Genomic DNA, 17,284 nt, shown 5'->3' on the forward strand with positions numbered 1-17,284 from the left:
TGAGAACGGGACCCCCATTGAACGAATCTTAGAAAGGACTGAAAGTGCTTGAAGGGGCTTGAGGCCCCATATGAACAACAATGTCAGCCAACCAGGGTTTCCAGGGACTAAGCCACTACCCAAAGACTATACATGAACTGACCCTGGGCTCCAACTGCATAGGTAGCAATGAATAGCCTAGTAAGAGCACCAGTGGAAGGCGAAGGCCTTGGTCCTGCCAAGACTGAACCCCCAGTGACCGTGATTGTTGGGGGGAGGGTGGTAATGGGTGTAGGATGGGGAGGGGATCACCCATAGAGAAGGGGAGTGGGAGGGGTTAGGGGGATGTTGTCCCCGAAACCGGGAAAGGGAATAACAATCGAAATGTAAATAACAAATACTCAAATTAATAAAGATGAAAAAAATAAAAAACAAAAAAAAAAAGAAAAAAGAAAAAGAAAATGTCAGATTGAGCAACAGAGAGGTTTGCCTGGGGGCAGTTTCAGAACAGGCTTATCTGGGTTTCAATTATTTCATTGGTAATTATAGCCATCTTTATTTTTTAATTATTATATGCACTTATTTTTCTTTTAAAATATTTAAAAAATTATGTGTCTTTATGTATGTCTCTGTGTGTGTGTCCCTGTGTGTTTGTGCACATGAATACAGGTCTACCAGAGCATCAGATGACCGGGAGCTGTAGTGGCAGGTGGTTTGTCAGTTACCTAAAGTGAGCACCCAGAACCAGACTCCCTGTAGTAAGAGTTTTAGTTTCTAAAATAACCCAGGTAGGTTATACGAATATGTTTTTGTTTTAATGGGATGTGGGATATGGGACTGCTTAAGTTTGTCCACAGATGGTAACTATGATTGTCTTGTGCTTTAGGGAAGCATGATTTTTTGCCAGCTGCAGAGAGTTTAATTGTTGGGATTCTGGAGAGGGGATAAATGGGAGAGCCCAGAGAAAACCTGTGGCAGCTGGTGCTCCCATTCTGATGCTACCCTCACTGCTGTTGTTGCTATTGCTGCACTGCTGCACTGCTGCACTGCTGGACAGCTGGACAGCTGGACAGCTGGATATTCTGACAATTGTTGGCGTTTCTTCTAGGTTCTGTCCAACTATTACCTAGCAACAGTCAGGTATGTGCCTGTCTCACATATAAAAAGAGACTGGGTTCCTCTCTCTCTCTCTCTCTCTCTCTCTCTCTCTCTCCACTCTCTTTTTCTCTATCTGTTGTCCCCACCCCCTCTTTCTCCACATGATCCCTTCTTTTTCTTCCTCTACTCCTTTCCCCATATCCCCTTCCCATACCCCAAATAAACTTCATTTTACACTGGACCTGTCTTAACGGCTGATACCTGCCACACTGTGCCAGCTCATTACAAAACATATCAACAAGGAAGACTGAACTTGCCCCAAGGATGCAGATGACCTTAATCATCAGGAAATAGCCTACAGAGGTCCATATCCCCTTTCCATTCTAACCTTCTTTTTCTCTAACCTAGTGTTGGTGTTTGAAGGGATTTGGATAGAATAAGGAAGGGTGGAGGGAGGTTGAGCTGAAAGAACCCAATAAAATAGTAAAAACAAAAATGCCAATGCTCCAGGGCTCTCCAAGAGCAGTACAAACTCACGACCTCTTTGCTATCTCTGTCCCCACACGCATTTATTTTTATTCTGTGTGACTCCACAAGCTTATGTATGCATGTATGCATGTATGTATGCATGCATGCTATGGTGCTTTAGGGAGTCAGTCCCTGGAAATGAACACAGGGCATCTGGCTTTGCAGCAAATCTTTTGTGGTTTCTTTTTGTTTATAAGCAAAACAAGAACATGATAAGATTCTTATCTCCCCCCAAACCACTACTTTGAGTCTTGAGGAGAGAAAGCCAAGGGTCCTGGATTGTGGGGTTGGTGTAAGGGACAGGGGCACACTATGAGCCTCCTGTTATGCTCTAGTTAGAAAAGATTGTGTAAGCCAGGATGGGAAAGAAAACAGTGAGTGGGTTAATGATCTGTTTTGAGGGCAGAACTGTGGTGTGGGCAGAAAGGCTAAGAATGGCCTCAGGACACTGTGGGAGAAGGTGCTATTCCTTTAGGCTTCCCTGTCTTTGATCATTACTCCAGGCCTTTGTGTTCCAAAAAGTCCCTCCTCCTCCATAACAGTAGCTTGGTTGTAGGAGACTCCCAGACCTTGTCTTTCTGGTTCAGGAAATGTAATTAACAGTTAAGGAAGCTGAGTACCCAATGTCCCTGAGAGAAGTCACACCCCAGGACATCTTTTGAGGGATTCAACTCAGTTCAGGGCACTGAAAGAAAAAAAACCTGTGATTCTTGGGTATAAGGAGACAAATGGTAGCAGCAGTGAGGTTGGAACCCAAGAGAAGATAGAAGGGCCCCAGGGCCTGCTCTGTAAAGATTCCTGAACCAGCATCTGGCCCATGGCACACCTGTATGCTTGCATTGGGATGATTTGGCAATTGGGTGACTTTCTTCCCACAGCCCATAGATCGTAGGGAAAAGCCAGATGGAACCTAGACATGGCTATTCCTGAACTAGGAAGGTATCTTCTGAAAACCATGCTCGGGGTTGAGGTGTAACTCAGCTGATACAGTCCTGGCCTAACATTTGTGAAGATGTGGTTTGGACCCCCAGCATCACTTAAACTGGGAGTGGTTGTATATGCTTGTAATTCCAGCTCATGGGGAAATTGGGCATTTCTGGTCACCCTCAGCTATGTAGCCTGAGCTATTCGAGACCCCCATTTAAAAAAAAAACAAAAGTTTCTACTGATAAAGAAAATGGTTCACCTGCCCCCTCTTCTAACTGAACTTTCCATTCAAACTAATTTATCCCAAAGAATCTGTGCCTTCAGGTTCTCAGAACACAATGGACTTAGTGTATCAGCAGAACATGTAGAGCTAAGAGAGATATCACAGGAATTCAGAGCCTGACTAGGGCTAAGGAATCTGAGGACCATGGAGACCATGAGGATTGCAGATGTGAGAGAGGGCAGGCTGCATAGCTAGCTGCAGGGAAGCATGGACAAGGCAACAATGCCAGGAAACCTAAGGAAATGGGAAAATGCCTCTGCACATGCCACTCAGGGAGAATGATGCCACTTCCTCTGGTGCAATCATGTCCTCCTGCCCCTCAGCAAGGTGGGTACCTCTTCATGGGATGGGTAGGATGACCCTCTTATAGAACCATTCCTGAGGCCACCAGAGTCTGCTCCTCACCTCTCAAGTCTCCACTGTTGGTATTCTGTCTAAGCTCTACCCCCACTGTTACCTGGTAACAGCCAACTGTGCCTGACACTATATAAGGGGCTGCTTTGCCTCTCCTCACTCTCTTGCTCTTTGCTCTTCTCTTTGCTCTCCTGCTATTCCCCTATTCCCCTTGGTTCCTTCTCTCCCCATCTCCCCTTCATGGCTGGCCTTTATTCCTATCCTCTTCTATTCTTTTTCTCTCATTAAACGTTTTCACGTGGAACCATGTTGGTTTGGTGTGTTCTGTCTGGACATGAGCCAAGATTTACACCACAACATTGGTGACCCGTACACAGTATTTGATCTCCCCATGACTACCTGGCCTCAGCACCCTGCCACCCAGCTACTTCATGCTAGACGAAGCCTGCTCTGGGACCTTGGGGGCTTGCGTGGAGCTGTGGGGCTGTGCTGGGGAGGGATGGAGTTGCGTGCTCCCACTGAAGCTCCCTCTGGTCCTCAGCCTGCCCTGGGCCCCGGGTGCAGTCTCAGTCGCTTGGCTTGGGCCTTGCGATCAAGATGGGCCATGGCGAGGAGGGATGGAGACACATGCTGCTGCCTCCCTGCACCACCTGATCACTGCCGCACTTTCTGCCTTTGGATTGGCCACTTCTGCGCACACCACCTGAGTTCAATAGCAGCTTCTGCCTCCACTACACCATCTACACCATCTGACCACCACCATCACCACCACCTGCTGGCTTCTGTGGGACTCAGAACTTCACCACGTGAGTTGCTGCTGCAGCTGACACTCATGCAGACTTCTGTGTGGGCCATTGCTCTCCATGGTTCACCATGTGGTGCCAGCTCTTGCCATGTAGGTCACTTAGGCCCTCATCAACTACATGGTCCCTCTTCTCCTGCCACCAGACTGCAGCTACAATTCTCACACAAACACTAGCAGATTGGTAGGTCTATTCCAGTTGGCAAGGAGGATCCCAGATTTCCCATTTAGGGCCTGGCTAGCCTTTATGGGATAAAGGGAACCCCTAGCTAACATATGAGATAGGACTTCAATCATTGGGTAGAGATTCCCTAGAAAGCAGTTCCTCGCTCCCTTCCCTCCTGGGCTCTCACAGCTGACTGCAAAATCCCAGGCCTGGGTAGAAACGCTTTCTGGTGGGTCCAGGACCCATCGTGTATGACCTCCAGGAGTCTATGTGATGACTCAGACACCTGGCCTGGCAGAGTGCTGCTGATATGGAGTTATTTCCTCTGAGACAGGGTACGGATTACTTTATAACTTCCCCAATGAGCAAATTTGATGTCTTCGAATGTACCTCCAGATTATGTTTCCTGGAGAATGTCAAAACTCTAAAACTAATGCCTCACCTGAGGACATCAAACTGATACACCCTCGCAATAATGTCTGGACTCAGTACAATGGTTCATTTACTCTTCAATTTACAGGATTTTCATACATACTGCTAGCAGTCTGGTAAATGGAAGAAAAAAAAGTCCTTTATGCTCAAGCATTCATGTACCTTTGGTCTAAGCCCTCTCTGTGTTTTGTTTCCCGTGGCATCCCGCTGAGGTAACCTGCATCCCAGGTACTGGCTGGTCAGTCCAACAGGCCTCCCAAATGCTGTGATGCCCTGCATGCAGCTGCCCACTAAGGAGAGCACCTTATTCAAGCATGTGCTGGTGCTACTGGACCTCTGTGCACTTTCTTTACCTCAGAGCTTGACTTTCCATGATGTACATATGGTCTCAGGGGAGCATTCTTGAGCTTGGAGCTACCCCTGTCCTGCCCCTGAAGATGGATCCTTTCACTGATCCTCATTCTAGGACCTTTTCCCTTAGGTGAGATTTTTCCTCCCTTTTTTTGAGACTGCTCTCTGGCTCAGGAGCACTGAGTATAGCCCCAGCACTAGTAGGGGCAAATAGTAATCCATAGTCTCACCCACGGGTCTATCGGTCTTTGCCGCCTGTCCCTATTTCCTGGGATGTTTTGATCTAATTTACACTAAGCAGAAAACAATATCTCTATTTGGCCAACAAACTAGCATCTCTTGCTAGCAACCCATAGCATAGGCCTCCCCTCCTCCCTTCATCACTGCTGCTGTACTGCTGCAGCTTCTGGTTCACTGCCCCAAGGAAAACAGGTCTGGCCCCATCCCTTGCATCCTGCCAGGGATTCTGCTTGTTAAGATCAGAGTGCATGCGAGTTCTTCTTTCTGTCTGGGACTTTGCTCTTGTGCTCACCCCACCAGAGCTTTCACACTCTTTTCCAGCCTACTCACACCACCAGCACACTTGTTACTAGGATACAGGATGCTACTTAGGGATCTCCCTCCTCCATACCCCCACCATGGGGTGGGATAGTGTCCAGGGCTTTCAGGTGCATGCACTCACTCACTCACTCATGCTTCTCCATTTCTCTGCAGGTTAGCCATTCCCAAACCTTGCTGTGCTCAGTGTCACAGGCTTAAATCTGCCCAGTCATGGTCTTGCACATGGCATGGCTTCCTTTTTCCTTTTCTCTATTTATAAAACCTGTCAAAGCTATTTAAGATTTTTCATCCCTACTCTGTCTTAACATATGATCTTTACTAATAATTTACTTCCTGAGGAACACCGGTGAGTTTGGGGGCAGGTGAGAATACATGCAGACAAACATACCCAATTGGATCGGAGGCAGTACCTGACCAAGATCCCTGATGAAATTATAATTGCACAGGTGATATTTGAGGCAGAGATAGATTCAGAATCTTCTTCAATCTCCACAGCTGGTCTGGAGGACACAGGGGGCCAGAGGATTCCTTCACTGCTGAACCTGGGAGCCATGGCAATGATGGTCATGGCCACAGCTGTGCTCACAACCCTGGTTTACAGATGGATGATCTGCCTGTGGTGGAAGCAAAGGTAAGTGTTCTAGGGCAGGCCTCACCTGAGCTTCCCCACTGGGAGTGTTCTCAGCACTGGGAGATGAAGAAGGGCAGGCTTGTGCAGGAAACAGTAAAGAGAGCAGAAGGAGAGAAAGGTGCCTGAACTCCACAAGGACTCACCCCTGTAGCTTGCTGTCCTTCCAGACCAGCTGGAACTTAGAGGAACAACACAGAACATTCTCTTAAGAATTCAAGCAGGCACACAGGAGCCTTAGGGGCTGACTGCTCACTTGGAAAAAGCTGTGGCTGTTAAAGAAGATCTGAGGGTAGAACAGCATGTTCAGTCAACATCTCACAGGAAGTAAAAGCTAATGAAAATAGACACCTCTCTGAGTTGAGCAGATGTGATCAAAGTGGAAATTAAGAGCAGGCCTGTAATAGGCACACAGATGGAAAGACAATGTGTAGAAAAACTACACCAAAAAAGGAGACAGATTTGTATACTAAAACCAAAACACTGCAGAGAGAAATTACAGAACAGTCAAGGAGATGGCTCAGTGGGTAAATTGCTTGCCACACAAACATGAGTTCAAATCCCAGGACCTATGTAAAAAGTTGGCCATGTTGGCAGATACTTGAACAGGCAGAGACATTAGGATTTCTGGTGCTTAATATGCTGCTAAACTTGACTGTGTGTGCCCCAAGCCAAGGACAGATCTGTCTCAAAAGCAAGGGGGACACATCCTGCAGGAGGATATTAACGTTGTCTTCTCTCATCCACATGTGTTTGCACATATGCTAATATACACATACATACATATACTGCCTAAAACTGAATTGTAAAAAAAGTAGGGAAATATTAAAAATGTAAAGATATTTCTCAGTTTCTCAAAATGGAAATATTTATACTTTAACCCCTTACAACACAAAACAGAGTGGCTGACACACTGACACAGTTTCTTCTCCTACAGGTTAGCAGAGTAAAGCCTAATCCCCAGCCAGATGAGCACCTGCCATCCCATGGGGGCGGCTGAAAGGCTGTTGGGAAGTTGATTGTGACAGGCATACAAGGAAGCCAAAGAGAGGATTCAGTGACTAACAATACTTTAGTTGTGTACTTGTTGTTTGATTTGTTTTGTATTTTTGTTTTTGAAGACGGGGTTTTCTTTATTATATAGGTCTGATTATCCTGAAACTTGCTTTGTAGACCAAGGTTGGCTTCAAAGTTAGAAATATCCCTTCTGCTACATCCTACAAAATGTACCACCATGCCAGGCTATTAAAACGTTTTTTTGTTTTATTTGTCTTAGTTTTGGTTTGTTTTAAGCTAAATATAATGACTCTGAGGATGAAGGGTGAGGGCTTCTCTGTTTCTGTGACCACAACTTAATGTCACACCTATAAATGTCTCTGTCCTTGGCTAACAGCAAAAGTTGGAGGGGACTGAGCTGCTTCCTCAGTAGCACTCACTGGACCTTTAGGACACAGTATAGAATATCTTCTTGGGGACACCCCTGGGCAAGAGTGCAGGCAGGAGCTCATGCTGAGGCTGGGCAGCCTATGAGGCAGATGAAGTTGATGATGTCATCCTAGGGAAGAAACATTAGGTCAGATGGCAGCAGGCAACTGTGCTAACGTAAAGCTTCAGCTGCAGCCTGAGCATCCTGTCTACACCACCAGCTGCCATCCTTCCACCACCCTCTCTAGCTTCTCCACACTCTTCAGACACCAGTCTGGGGGTGGGGGTTACTTTGCGAACACACTCTGGGTATCTGAGTTGTCACTAGGCAAGAGAGATCAATGAGTGTGTGTAGGAAACGGTGAAAAGAATGGAGAAGAGAGGGGCAGTTTTCATCTATGAGCGTATCTGCTGGGCCCACAGAGCCTGCAGTATGTGTTATCTGAGGGATGTCTCTGGAATTGGATCATGCATAGAGAAACAGGAAGTGTTGAGCCGGTTTTCTCTGTCTGCTGTCATGGGATAAGTTATTTGGGTATAAAACAAGAGAGTCTGAATGCTGTAAACACTGTCAGGAACTGGATTCTCAAGAGTCAGAGAACCTAGTCTTAGGAAGGCCTTGTTAGTCAGGATGAATACTGGGTTAATATGTGGCAGCAGACCAGCTATGAAAGGTTCCTTAGATGATATGTGTCTGAGATCTGGTGCAGGTGTGTGTAAGTCAGTTTGGGCCCATGTATGGAAGTGCAGAGGAGAACCTCAGGTATGATAATTAGCAACACCATCCAAGTTCACCATCAACTTTGTGTTTCTGTTTTTGATTCAGTTGGTATTCAGTTTGATACATAGGCTATTTTAGGTTTGGCTGGGATTCCTTGGTTTATGTTGTTGGGCTTTTTTGTTTGTTTATTCTTTGATACAAATTTTACTATGCAGACTCTGCTGTCTAAAAACTGGATATAAGATCAGGCAAGCTTCAAACTCAATGAGATCCATGTGCCTCTGCCTTCCTCCTCCCAAATGCTAGGCTTGAAGAATGTATGCCCATGTCCAACATGGGTTATAATTTTTTAAATAACACTTACTTATTCACTCTGAGGAGTGTAGGGTAGGTAGGGACACATGGGCTACTCCCTCAGCATCACTCATATTCCAACCCTGCAGGCTGACGCTCCCCATGATCCTGCGATATGCAAAAGTTCTGTGTGCACACCAAAACCACAGACTTCTTGTTCCAAGAAGAGATCAGGACTTGGGATTAAGGTGCCAGCAGGTGGCAGCAGTGCAGCTGAGCACAGGATGTAGTTGGCATCCTTAGACCACACCAGAGGCTGCTGTATTAAAATCCTGGTGTCCAGCAGCTGACTTATGACAGTCCTGTCATGTCCAGGCCCTCCTTGGGTGGGTTAGTAACCAGGTGACCTTCTGCCCACAGACTTCAGACAGGCAGGGTAAGGTAGATGAAATTTGGGGGTGAGTGCTCATGGCCAGGAGGATATTCTTACCTCACTGAGCCAAAGATGTTCATCTGGTAGAATACGTTCTTGCCTGTCATAGACAAATGATGTTCTTTGTTCACTGTGAGACAAAGGAGCAGGATGATGCACACCTGTACTCACCACTGATGGGAGGCACAGACAGGAAAATCTGTAGTCGTTCCAGATCATCCGTGATTACATAACAAATGTAAGGACAAGCTTGGCCAAATCACAGCCTAAATACCTGTCAGATGAGCACCTGTCATCCAAAAAGGTAGGTTGAGGACCCTCTGGGGAAGTTTATTATGAGAGGTGTGCAAGGGAGCAAGAGAGATGATTCAGCTAGAGAGGTGTACATGGGTAACAGGGCCTGATGTTGACCTAGAGCAGCCACACTATAAGTCAGGGATATGACAGGAATTGTATCCCAGCCCTGTATGAGCAAGAGACAGGGAGAGTCATGGGGCTGACCATGTAGTTAGTCTAGCCTAATTGGTGAGGTTCAAACCCATGAGAGCCATGGTATAAAAAACTATGTGGATTTCTCAAGATGATCAATCATGGTCATAATATTACTTAAGTTCATGTTAAATGAAGTATTTTAAAATGCTATATTAATGAACAACAAAACAGCTTATGCCAGTGAGATATGGAGCTCAGTGGAAATGGAGCCTGCACCTGGCACAGTGACCTGGGTGTGATTCCTGAGATCCAGTGACCCCACCAACCTCGATAAGATTTGTCCCTATCATTCCAACCCTGAGCTTAACTTGCCTGGATACCTTGAGGTCAGAGGAAGAACCAGGCCAACAAATAAAAGTCTCACTCCAAGCAATCCTTCTCAGAATTTCTCTTGACTCTTTCCCGTATGAGACCTCTAAGAGAGTGGCAGACTGCGTCTGGGATACAAGTCAGTGGGAGAGGGGCAAGGACCATGGTCATTATTGAGAACCACATCCTGAGAATTAGGATTCCCCTCTCTCTTTCTCCATGACACTGCCATATCATCCAGAACCCCAACCCTTCTCTCCATGCTTCACATCCAGTGACAGACCATGGCTTGCTTAAGTTCCATGTTGGGTTTCCTTTCCTCACAGGTTCAAGTATATACACTAATTTTCTTATTTCATACCATATTGATATTCTGGACTCTGGGTTCTCTCATAGGACAGTTCTTTTTCCCCATGTCCAGTCTGTCTTAACATTTGACAGTCAGCAGATCAGCTCCTAACAGAACACAGAAACTTTCCATTCTGACACATGCTTGATAGAGTTCCTTCAACCACAGTGTGTCATAGCTGTAGTGTGGTACCCATGCAACTCCAGTCCACCAATTACAAGCCTCAAATGAATATCATGTATGGTCCTTTGCTGAGGTATTTGGAAACTTATCTCCAATCCCATGAGACTAAATGGAGATATCTAGAGTCATAAAGAGACCATCAAGGCTTCTTATGGCTAAAGTGAAGGGTCCTGGAATATTTTTCATTGTGTCTGCAGTAGTTGTCACCCAAGCCTCTTGAGGTTGAACTCAGCAGCACTCATGAGCATGCTAACCTTTGGAGCTGGGTTGGTGTTTTCTCTGAGCATCCTGATGTGTTCATACAGAAAGATGCCATGATGGTCGTCCATTTGCATCTCAATACCACAGGCAGCAGCACACAGAAAAGCGACCTAAATGCAGTTGCTCAAATGGTCATGTGACTTCACAGGTCCATTTCCATTGTTCAATAGTGAAAAACCACAGATAGTCCCAAAGCAATGATTCAGACAGGGCCACCATTCTCAACATCACATAGGTGCTTATCCTTAATTGAATACACGTATGGAGACAGGATCTCTGATCTGCTACAACGGAACTGTATGGTCCAAGGTGGGAGCAGATGTTGACTTCTGCCCTGGCTAAATTTGTTTATAATGTATGTTCTCTGTCCTGAGACAAACAGTAAGAAAAAGTACTAGAGGAACTTGGGTATGAGAACAGGAAGTGGTGCAGTAGGCTGGAGCAGCTTCCTGTGACAAAAGCTTCAGGAGAGAATGCTCTTCCCTTTGGGTGTTACAGTTCAGTAAAACAGGCAGCCTCAGAGGGCTTTGGTGAAATAACTTATGTTCTTTATTCCCTATGGATACAATCTTATAAATACATTGGGATAGTGTGGAGTCTAAAGGCAGATGCTTTCTACTGGCTTGGTTTGAGATGTTAGGGATGCCTCATTTGCATGGTGATGGGCTTTGTGTGTTGCTTCTTTGAGACAGATTGTCATAGTCCTCTCAATGGGGTCTCATGGTCATGTGTTTCAGTACAGCCATTGTAGGATTAATGTGGTTACATGTCTGCTCCACGACAGGGATTGGGCTGCTCTGGGAAGTAGGATGGCGGAAGTTGACCATGCTTACCATAGGCTACCACCTGGTTGTCTGTGGTAAACCGAGGTACAGCACTGTAGGTGTTGGGAAGCATGGTCTGAAGCAGGACACATCTGCAGCTGGCTCGGGAGTCCCTGGGCCTCCAAAGAGGTCAGAGCCTTTGTGTTCTGAGGGTCTTGTGCATCCAAGCACTGCTGTAATGCCACGGAAGACTAGACAACACAACGGGGGTCCACAGGATGGATCTAGCCCATGGCTGAGGGTGAAAAGGGAGAGCTGTGGCTGGCTGGTCCAGCAGGTAGAGTTCTTGGCTAGAGGTTGATGGGCTTGGTTTGTCTTCCTGGTAGAGATGCCTGTGAGTGCAGAGAGGCCTTCTATGGGAGATTAGATGATGGTTCTGTAGGCAAAGGGGTTTCTCTACAGCTCTCCATGGTGTATCCCAATGAAAAGAGATGGTCCACGGTTGTAAGACATTTATTGTCATGGCAGAAAGTGGATGAGTAAAACTCTACCCCACTTCTCAAGGTGGGCCTGTGATTAATTACCTTTTTCAGGGAAAAGTGTCTGGTAAGGAAAGGTTCATTTGCTAAGCTGCTAGGCCTTTAGGTTCCTCCTTATAATGGAGATCTGTCTTGAGCCTATGCGACCTGTTGTCATGCCCTATACCTGTGGAAGGCTTGGGGCATTGCTCTTATGTGATTGATAACCACAAATATATGGAGGACTGTAGCTAGTGACCGTCCTAGTGTCCTGGGAGTCAGGCGAAGCTCCTACCATTCCTTTCAGTGTCCCTGGGGCCTCAAGTCTCCTCAACAGGAACCAGGGTTCCTTTCATCATCCCTCAAGCAATCTGGTTGGGAGTAGATTTAAACACCATTTTCAATTATGATAATTGCCTGGGTTGCTTAATCCTTTCAACCTTACCACATTATCTTTGTGGTGGCACAATCCACTGCCCCACAATCACCTGCCACCATCCTTCCACCACCCTCTCTATCATCTCTTTCACTTTCCATAGGTCCCAGTCTGGGTGAGGTATTTTGGGGTTCCATCTGGGCTCTGGGTGTTGTCACTATGGAAGAGATAGCAGGAAGTATGTGGGTAGGTGGTGTTACATGAACAAGGAAGAGAGGGATAGTTTTCATCCAGGACATTAACTACTACGTGAGGGCTGACAGAGCCTGCAGTATGTGTTATCTAAGTGATGTTTCTGCAAAGGGAGGCATCAGAGAGAAATAGGAAGGCTTGAGCCTTTCCTCTCTGACCGCTGTCTATTATGGAATAACCAACTTGCCCATAACATCAGAGTCTGAACCCTGGTGTCTTGTCAAGAACTGGAGTCTGAAGAGTCACTGAGCCTGGTCTGAGGGAGTCCATTTTTGCTCAGGATGAAGACTGGGGATGGTCGTGGAATCTGGTCAGCTGTCAACAGTGCCTTGTTTTCTCTTTGTGTCTCTGTGACTGGGTCTCTCTTTCTCTCTGTGTGTGTCTCTGTCTGTCTACCTCTCTCTCTGACTATCTGTCCATGTCTCTCTATCTCTGTCTCTGTCTGTCTGTCTCTCTCTCTCGTGTGTGTGTGTGTGTGTGTGTGTGTGTGTGTGTCTATTATGAAGGTGGAGGGGAGGTAGAAAGACTCCTTTAGAAAGTGGAGTAGCTTTAGAGTCCCTGTCCAAGAAGCCCAGGGAGTTGGAAACTGTGCCAGAGGGAGAAGGCAAAGGCAGCAAGCGTTCACAGGCCTTGTCCTTCACCCTGTCTTTCACAGGGAACTCAGCAGGATACAGAAGAAAAAATGCCAATGGAATTAACCAACCAGCTCTCTTCTCTGGAGTGCAGGGTGGCTCCATTGAGATCCCTTTTTCCTTCTGCTTCTGCTGGGAGTTGGCCAAGTATTCACAGATGAGCATAGCCTGGAGATGGAAAGACTACCATGGGAAATTCATCTACAACTCCACTCTACCTTTCATTCATGAGCACTTCAAGGATGGGCTCATCCTGAACTGGACACAGAGTCAGATATCTGGACTCCTCAGAATCCTTAACTTGAAGGACAATGACCAGGCCACATACTTCTGTAACATCTGCCTGAGCACCACAGAAGATAGGAAGAGATGGCAGTGGATTCCTGGGACCCAACTCTCCATCGTCCATGGTGAGCCACCAGGGCTCAGGCTTTGACAGCCACAGCTTGCTTTTCTCCTAGATGTCACCTCAGTCTCCACAGCTTTGAGCTTTGTTTTACATCCCTTTCCCTTGGCCCTGCTAACACCTCTTCCAGCAGCATCTTTTCTGTATAATTGTGACAAGTTTTGCTGACTCCTCTGCTCTTGTCTGTTATTCTCTGCTCAGACAGAACCACACCTACTCCCTAGGCTTCAGCATGTGCCCTCCCCCTTATCTCTAACCTTTCCTCCCAGTGGAACTGCTGTCCTCCCCAAGTACACCCTTCCTTATGACCTCAAGTTGCATGAAAGTGTCCAGAATATGGCTAACACTCTTGGTCCTGTGGCAGGGCTCCAATTGGTCCCTGTATGCAGCATCTCCACATAGTTCAACCTAAACCCAGAACATATAGTGGGTACCACTGGATCATTTTGGTATCTTCTGGTCTAAGTGTAACTGCACCTGTCTTCACAGTCCCTCATTATCCCTCCCTGTTCCCCAGGACACATTTGTCATTTCTCCTTATCTACTGTCCTGTCTCCTTTTGGTTTTCCAACTTCCGGTTCCCCTCCTTTCCCCTCCTCTCTCTCACAAAAGACAACTGGCTCTTCAAATATAATGTCCCCATTTACATGATTTGGATGTTTTGTCTTTTGATCCCTGTGGTCTTTGTAAGCAGATGTAACTGCATTCTCCCCCATGGAACCCTGAGGCCCAGCCTAGTCACTGTGTGGTCCTACACATGGCCCTACAGCAGCTAGGGATGCTCTCAGCTGTCAGTGTTTATCAGGACCTTACTCAGGGGCTCTTGTTATCATTGTTGTTTGTTTGTGTGCTTATGTTTTTGTAAGGCAGGGTCTTAGCATTTATCTTGACTGTCCTTATACTCAGTATGTAAACCAGGCTGGCCTGGAACTCAGAGAAATCTGTTTTGAATCTGCCTCATAAGTGATGACATTAGCTTATGATCACACATCAGTCCACCTACAAGAGGGATACCTGTAGCTTCATTATTTGTGCAGGCTACAGCTGACATTGACCTAATGCAAACTCAAACCACAGTTTTTAGGGTTTATGGGACAGAGAGAATATAGCTGTTTCCTGAGTCAGCCTTTCTAATGCTGCGATACTTTAACACAGTTCCTCATGTTGTAACACCAAAAAAAAAAAAAAAAACCACTATCATGTGCTACTTTATAATTTTACTTTACTACTGTTATGAGTTATAGTATAAATATCTGATATGCCAGATACCTGTTTTGGACCCTGGTGAGATAATTACCTACTGGTTGAGAACTGCTGGTCTATGATGTTTGTAGAGTAAAGAAATGACCTCTGCCCTGCACTGAGCTGTTTTGTCCAGCTTAAATGATATAGTTTCTATTATACACACTTTGTATATAGTATGTGTGAACATCTGGGTCTATTAAGCTGTGTGTGTGTGTGTGTGTGTGTGTGTGTGTGTGCCCGTCTGTGTGCCCGTCTGTGTGCCCGTCTGTGTGCACATTTGTTCATCTATACGTGGAGGCTAGAGGAGATTCTAAGGTCTCATCTGTTTAATTTTGGACCAGGTTCTCTCATTGGCTTGAAATTTCCCAAGGACTCTAGGTTGGCTGGCCAGTGAGCCAGAGGGACAATCCTGATTCCACCCTCAAAGTGCAAGGACTACAGCTTACTCTGCTCTGTTTGGTGTGGAACTAGACAGGCCGGCTGTCAGCTCACAGAGTTCTGCCTGCTTCTGCCTCTTGGGCTGGAATTAAAGGTTTAGGTGGTTCTTCATATGGATATTCAAGATCAAACTCAGGTTCTAAGATTCAAGTAGAATGTGGACAATTCATGTCAGTTACTTACTTAAGTTTATGTCAAAATTCACTGTATTTCTCTGGCTTAGTTATTTGTGACCCAATAAAAATCTGTGGACACACAGCCAGGACAGTTGGGAACTGTGAATTTGAGCTTGCTCTCCTAGAGTCTCAGTCTTAAGGTTCTGTTTCCTGTTCTGTGTCAACATCTGACAGCTGTTTCCCATTTCACATCCTACAGAGCAGACAAGATGTGAAAGTCACCCATCCTTCCTCATTCAGGGGAGGTCTGCTCACTTCTCATCTCTCAACAGCACTCAGCACCACCATGAGGATCCCCTCCATCATCTCTTCTGCAGTCTTCACAACTAGTCTGGAGGACACAGGAGGTCAGATGAATCATTCACTGCTGAATCTGGTAGCCATAGATCTGATGGTCATGGCCAAAGTTGTGGTCACCTTCCCCATCTGTGGATGGATCATCTTTGTGTTGAGGAAGCAAAGGTAAGTAGTCCATGACAGGCCTCATCTGAACTTCCAGTAGGAGTGTTCTCAGCAGTGGGAGATGGAGAATGGCAGACTTGTGCAGGGAACAGTAAAGAGAACAAAATAAGTGAAATGTGCCTGAAGTGGACAAGGACTGCATCCATGAAGCCTGTTGTCCTTCCTGACTGCCTGGAAATTAGAGGAACAAATGCAGATGAACACAGAGCCTGCTCTTAAGGAATTCAAGGAGGAACTCAGGAGCCTCAGGGGTGACTGCTCATCTGGAAAGAGCTGTGGCTGCTAAAGAAGGTCTGAGGGTAGACCAGCATTTGCAGACAACATGTTAAGGCAGTGATAGCTATAAAAAGGAACACCTCTTTTTGTTTGGCTTGTGTGACTAAAATGGAAAGTAATAGACCCATAAACAGAAAGAAATCTATAAGGAGAACCTATCACTACAACCAGCAAGAGTTGGACTCTAGAAATCTAATCCTTATGAGCAAAAATATGAAACACCTATTGAAGTGTCTCAGTTGAAGTGATTGCCCCACAAACAGGGACATGAGTATCCCATAAACCACATAAAGAGTTGTCAGATACTTGGACAGGCACAGACAGTATGATTCCTGGGGCTCACTGTGCTGTAAGCCTTACCTCGTGGGTGAGAACTATAACTGTCCTGTCTCAAAATCCAGAGAGAACATCCACCAAAGGATAATGCCAAGGTTTTCCTCTACCTTTCACTTGTGTCTGCACATATGCAAATATGCACATGTGTCTCTTAAAGTATATTTTAAAAAACACTGGAGAAATACTTTAAATGTAACGATATTTGCGGAATAGCAAATTTTATACATTAAGTCCTGACAACACACATGCACACAAACACATGTACACAGCTAAAAATACAATGAAGTTCCTGTTTGAAATCCAATTGCATTTCTGTAAAAATAAATGATTTGTTTTCAAACATTCATGGTTACTCTAAGAAATAAAAATGGGCACTCAGAGGGGGACACAATAATCCCAGCCCCTGGATAATGCAGAGTGGTTCAAAGTTTTCTACAGTTGCATAGCACCATAGGTCACTAGGTTCCAAATACCTTCTACACACAACACAAGACTCAAGTGCGAACTCAGGTCATAGCGGATTTAAAGCCGTGGGACCTAGAAGACTAAATGATAAGGACCTATATGCATGAATGGTAGAAGGTTTACAAATACCATTTAACAATGTTAAATGTTAGGTAGAAAACTTAGAGGAGGGAGACCAGCAGTCTAAGAGACAGCAGAAGTCTGACAGGATCCATAACCTGAGGCTGAATCTGCAGGGTGGCAGCAGACATGGCGAGACATGATGACTGCAGAGCAGAGAAGGCATGAAAGGGTCAAGAGGTCAGAGCAGGGGGAAGGTGGGAAAGGGAGATAGGAGATGGACATGGGTCAGTGGACCAGTA

The 17,284-nt window shown here is 45.8% G+C and overlaps 1 protein-coding gene across 1 annotated transcript; it reads left to right on the top strand.

The window, feature by feature from the left end:
- The first annotated feature begins 3,773 nt into the window (after window positions 1-3,773).
- LOC148002243 (paired immunoglobulin-like type 2 receptor beta) lies at window positions 3,774-15,894 on the top strand. The gene is made up of 5 exons (XM_087579487.1): window positions 3,774-3,975; window positions 5,977-6,112; window positions 8,699-8,835; window positions 13,142-13,528; window positions 15,656-15,894. The coding sequence occupies exons 1-5, from the start codon at window positions 3,774-3,776 to the stop codon at window positions 15,847-15,849; spliced, it is 1,056 nt and encodes a 351-aa protein (XP_087435613.1). The 3' UTR covers window positions 15,850-15,894.
- Window positions 15,895-17,284: the final 1,390 nt, after the last annotated feature.

This window comes from Rattus norvegicus, chromosome 12 (assembly GCF_021556685.1).
Source record: "Rattus norvegicus strain SHRSP/BbbUtx chromosome 12, alternate assembly SHRSP_T2T, whole genome shotgun sequence".
Classification (NCBI taxonomy): Eukaryota; Metazoa; Chordata; class Mammalia; order Rodentia; family Muridae; genus Rattus; species Rattus norvegicus.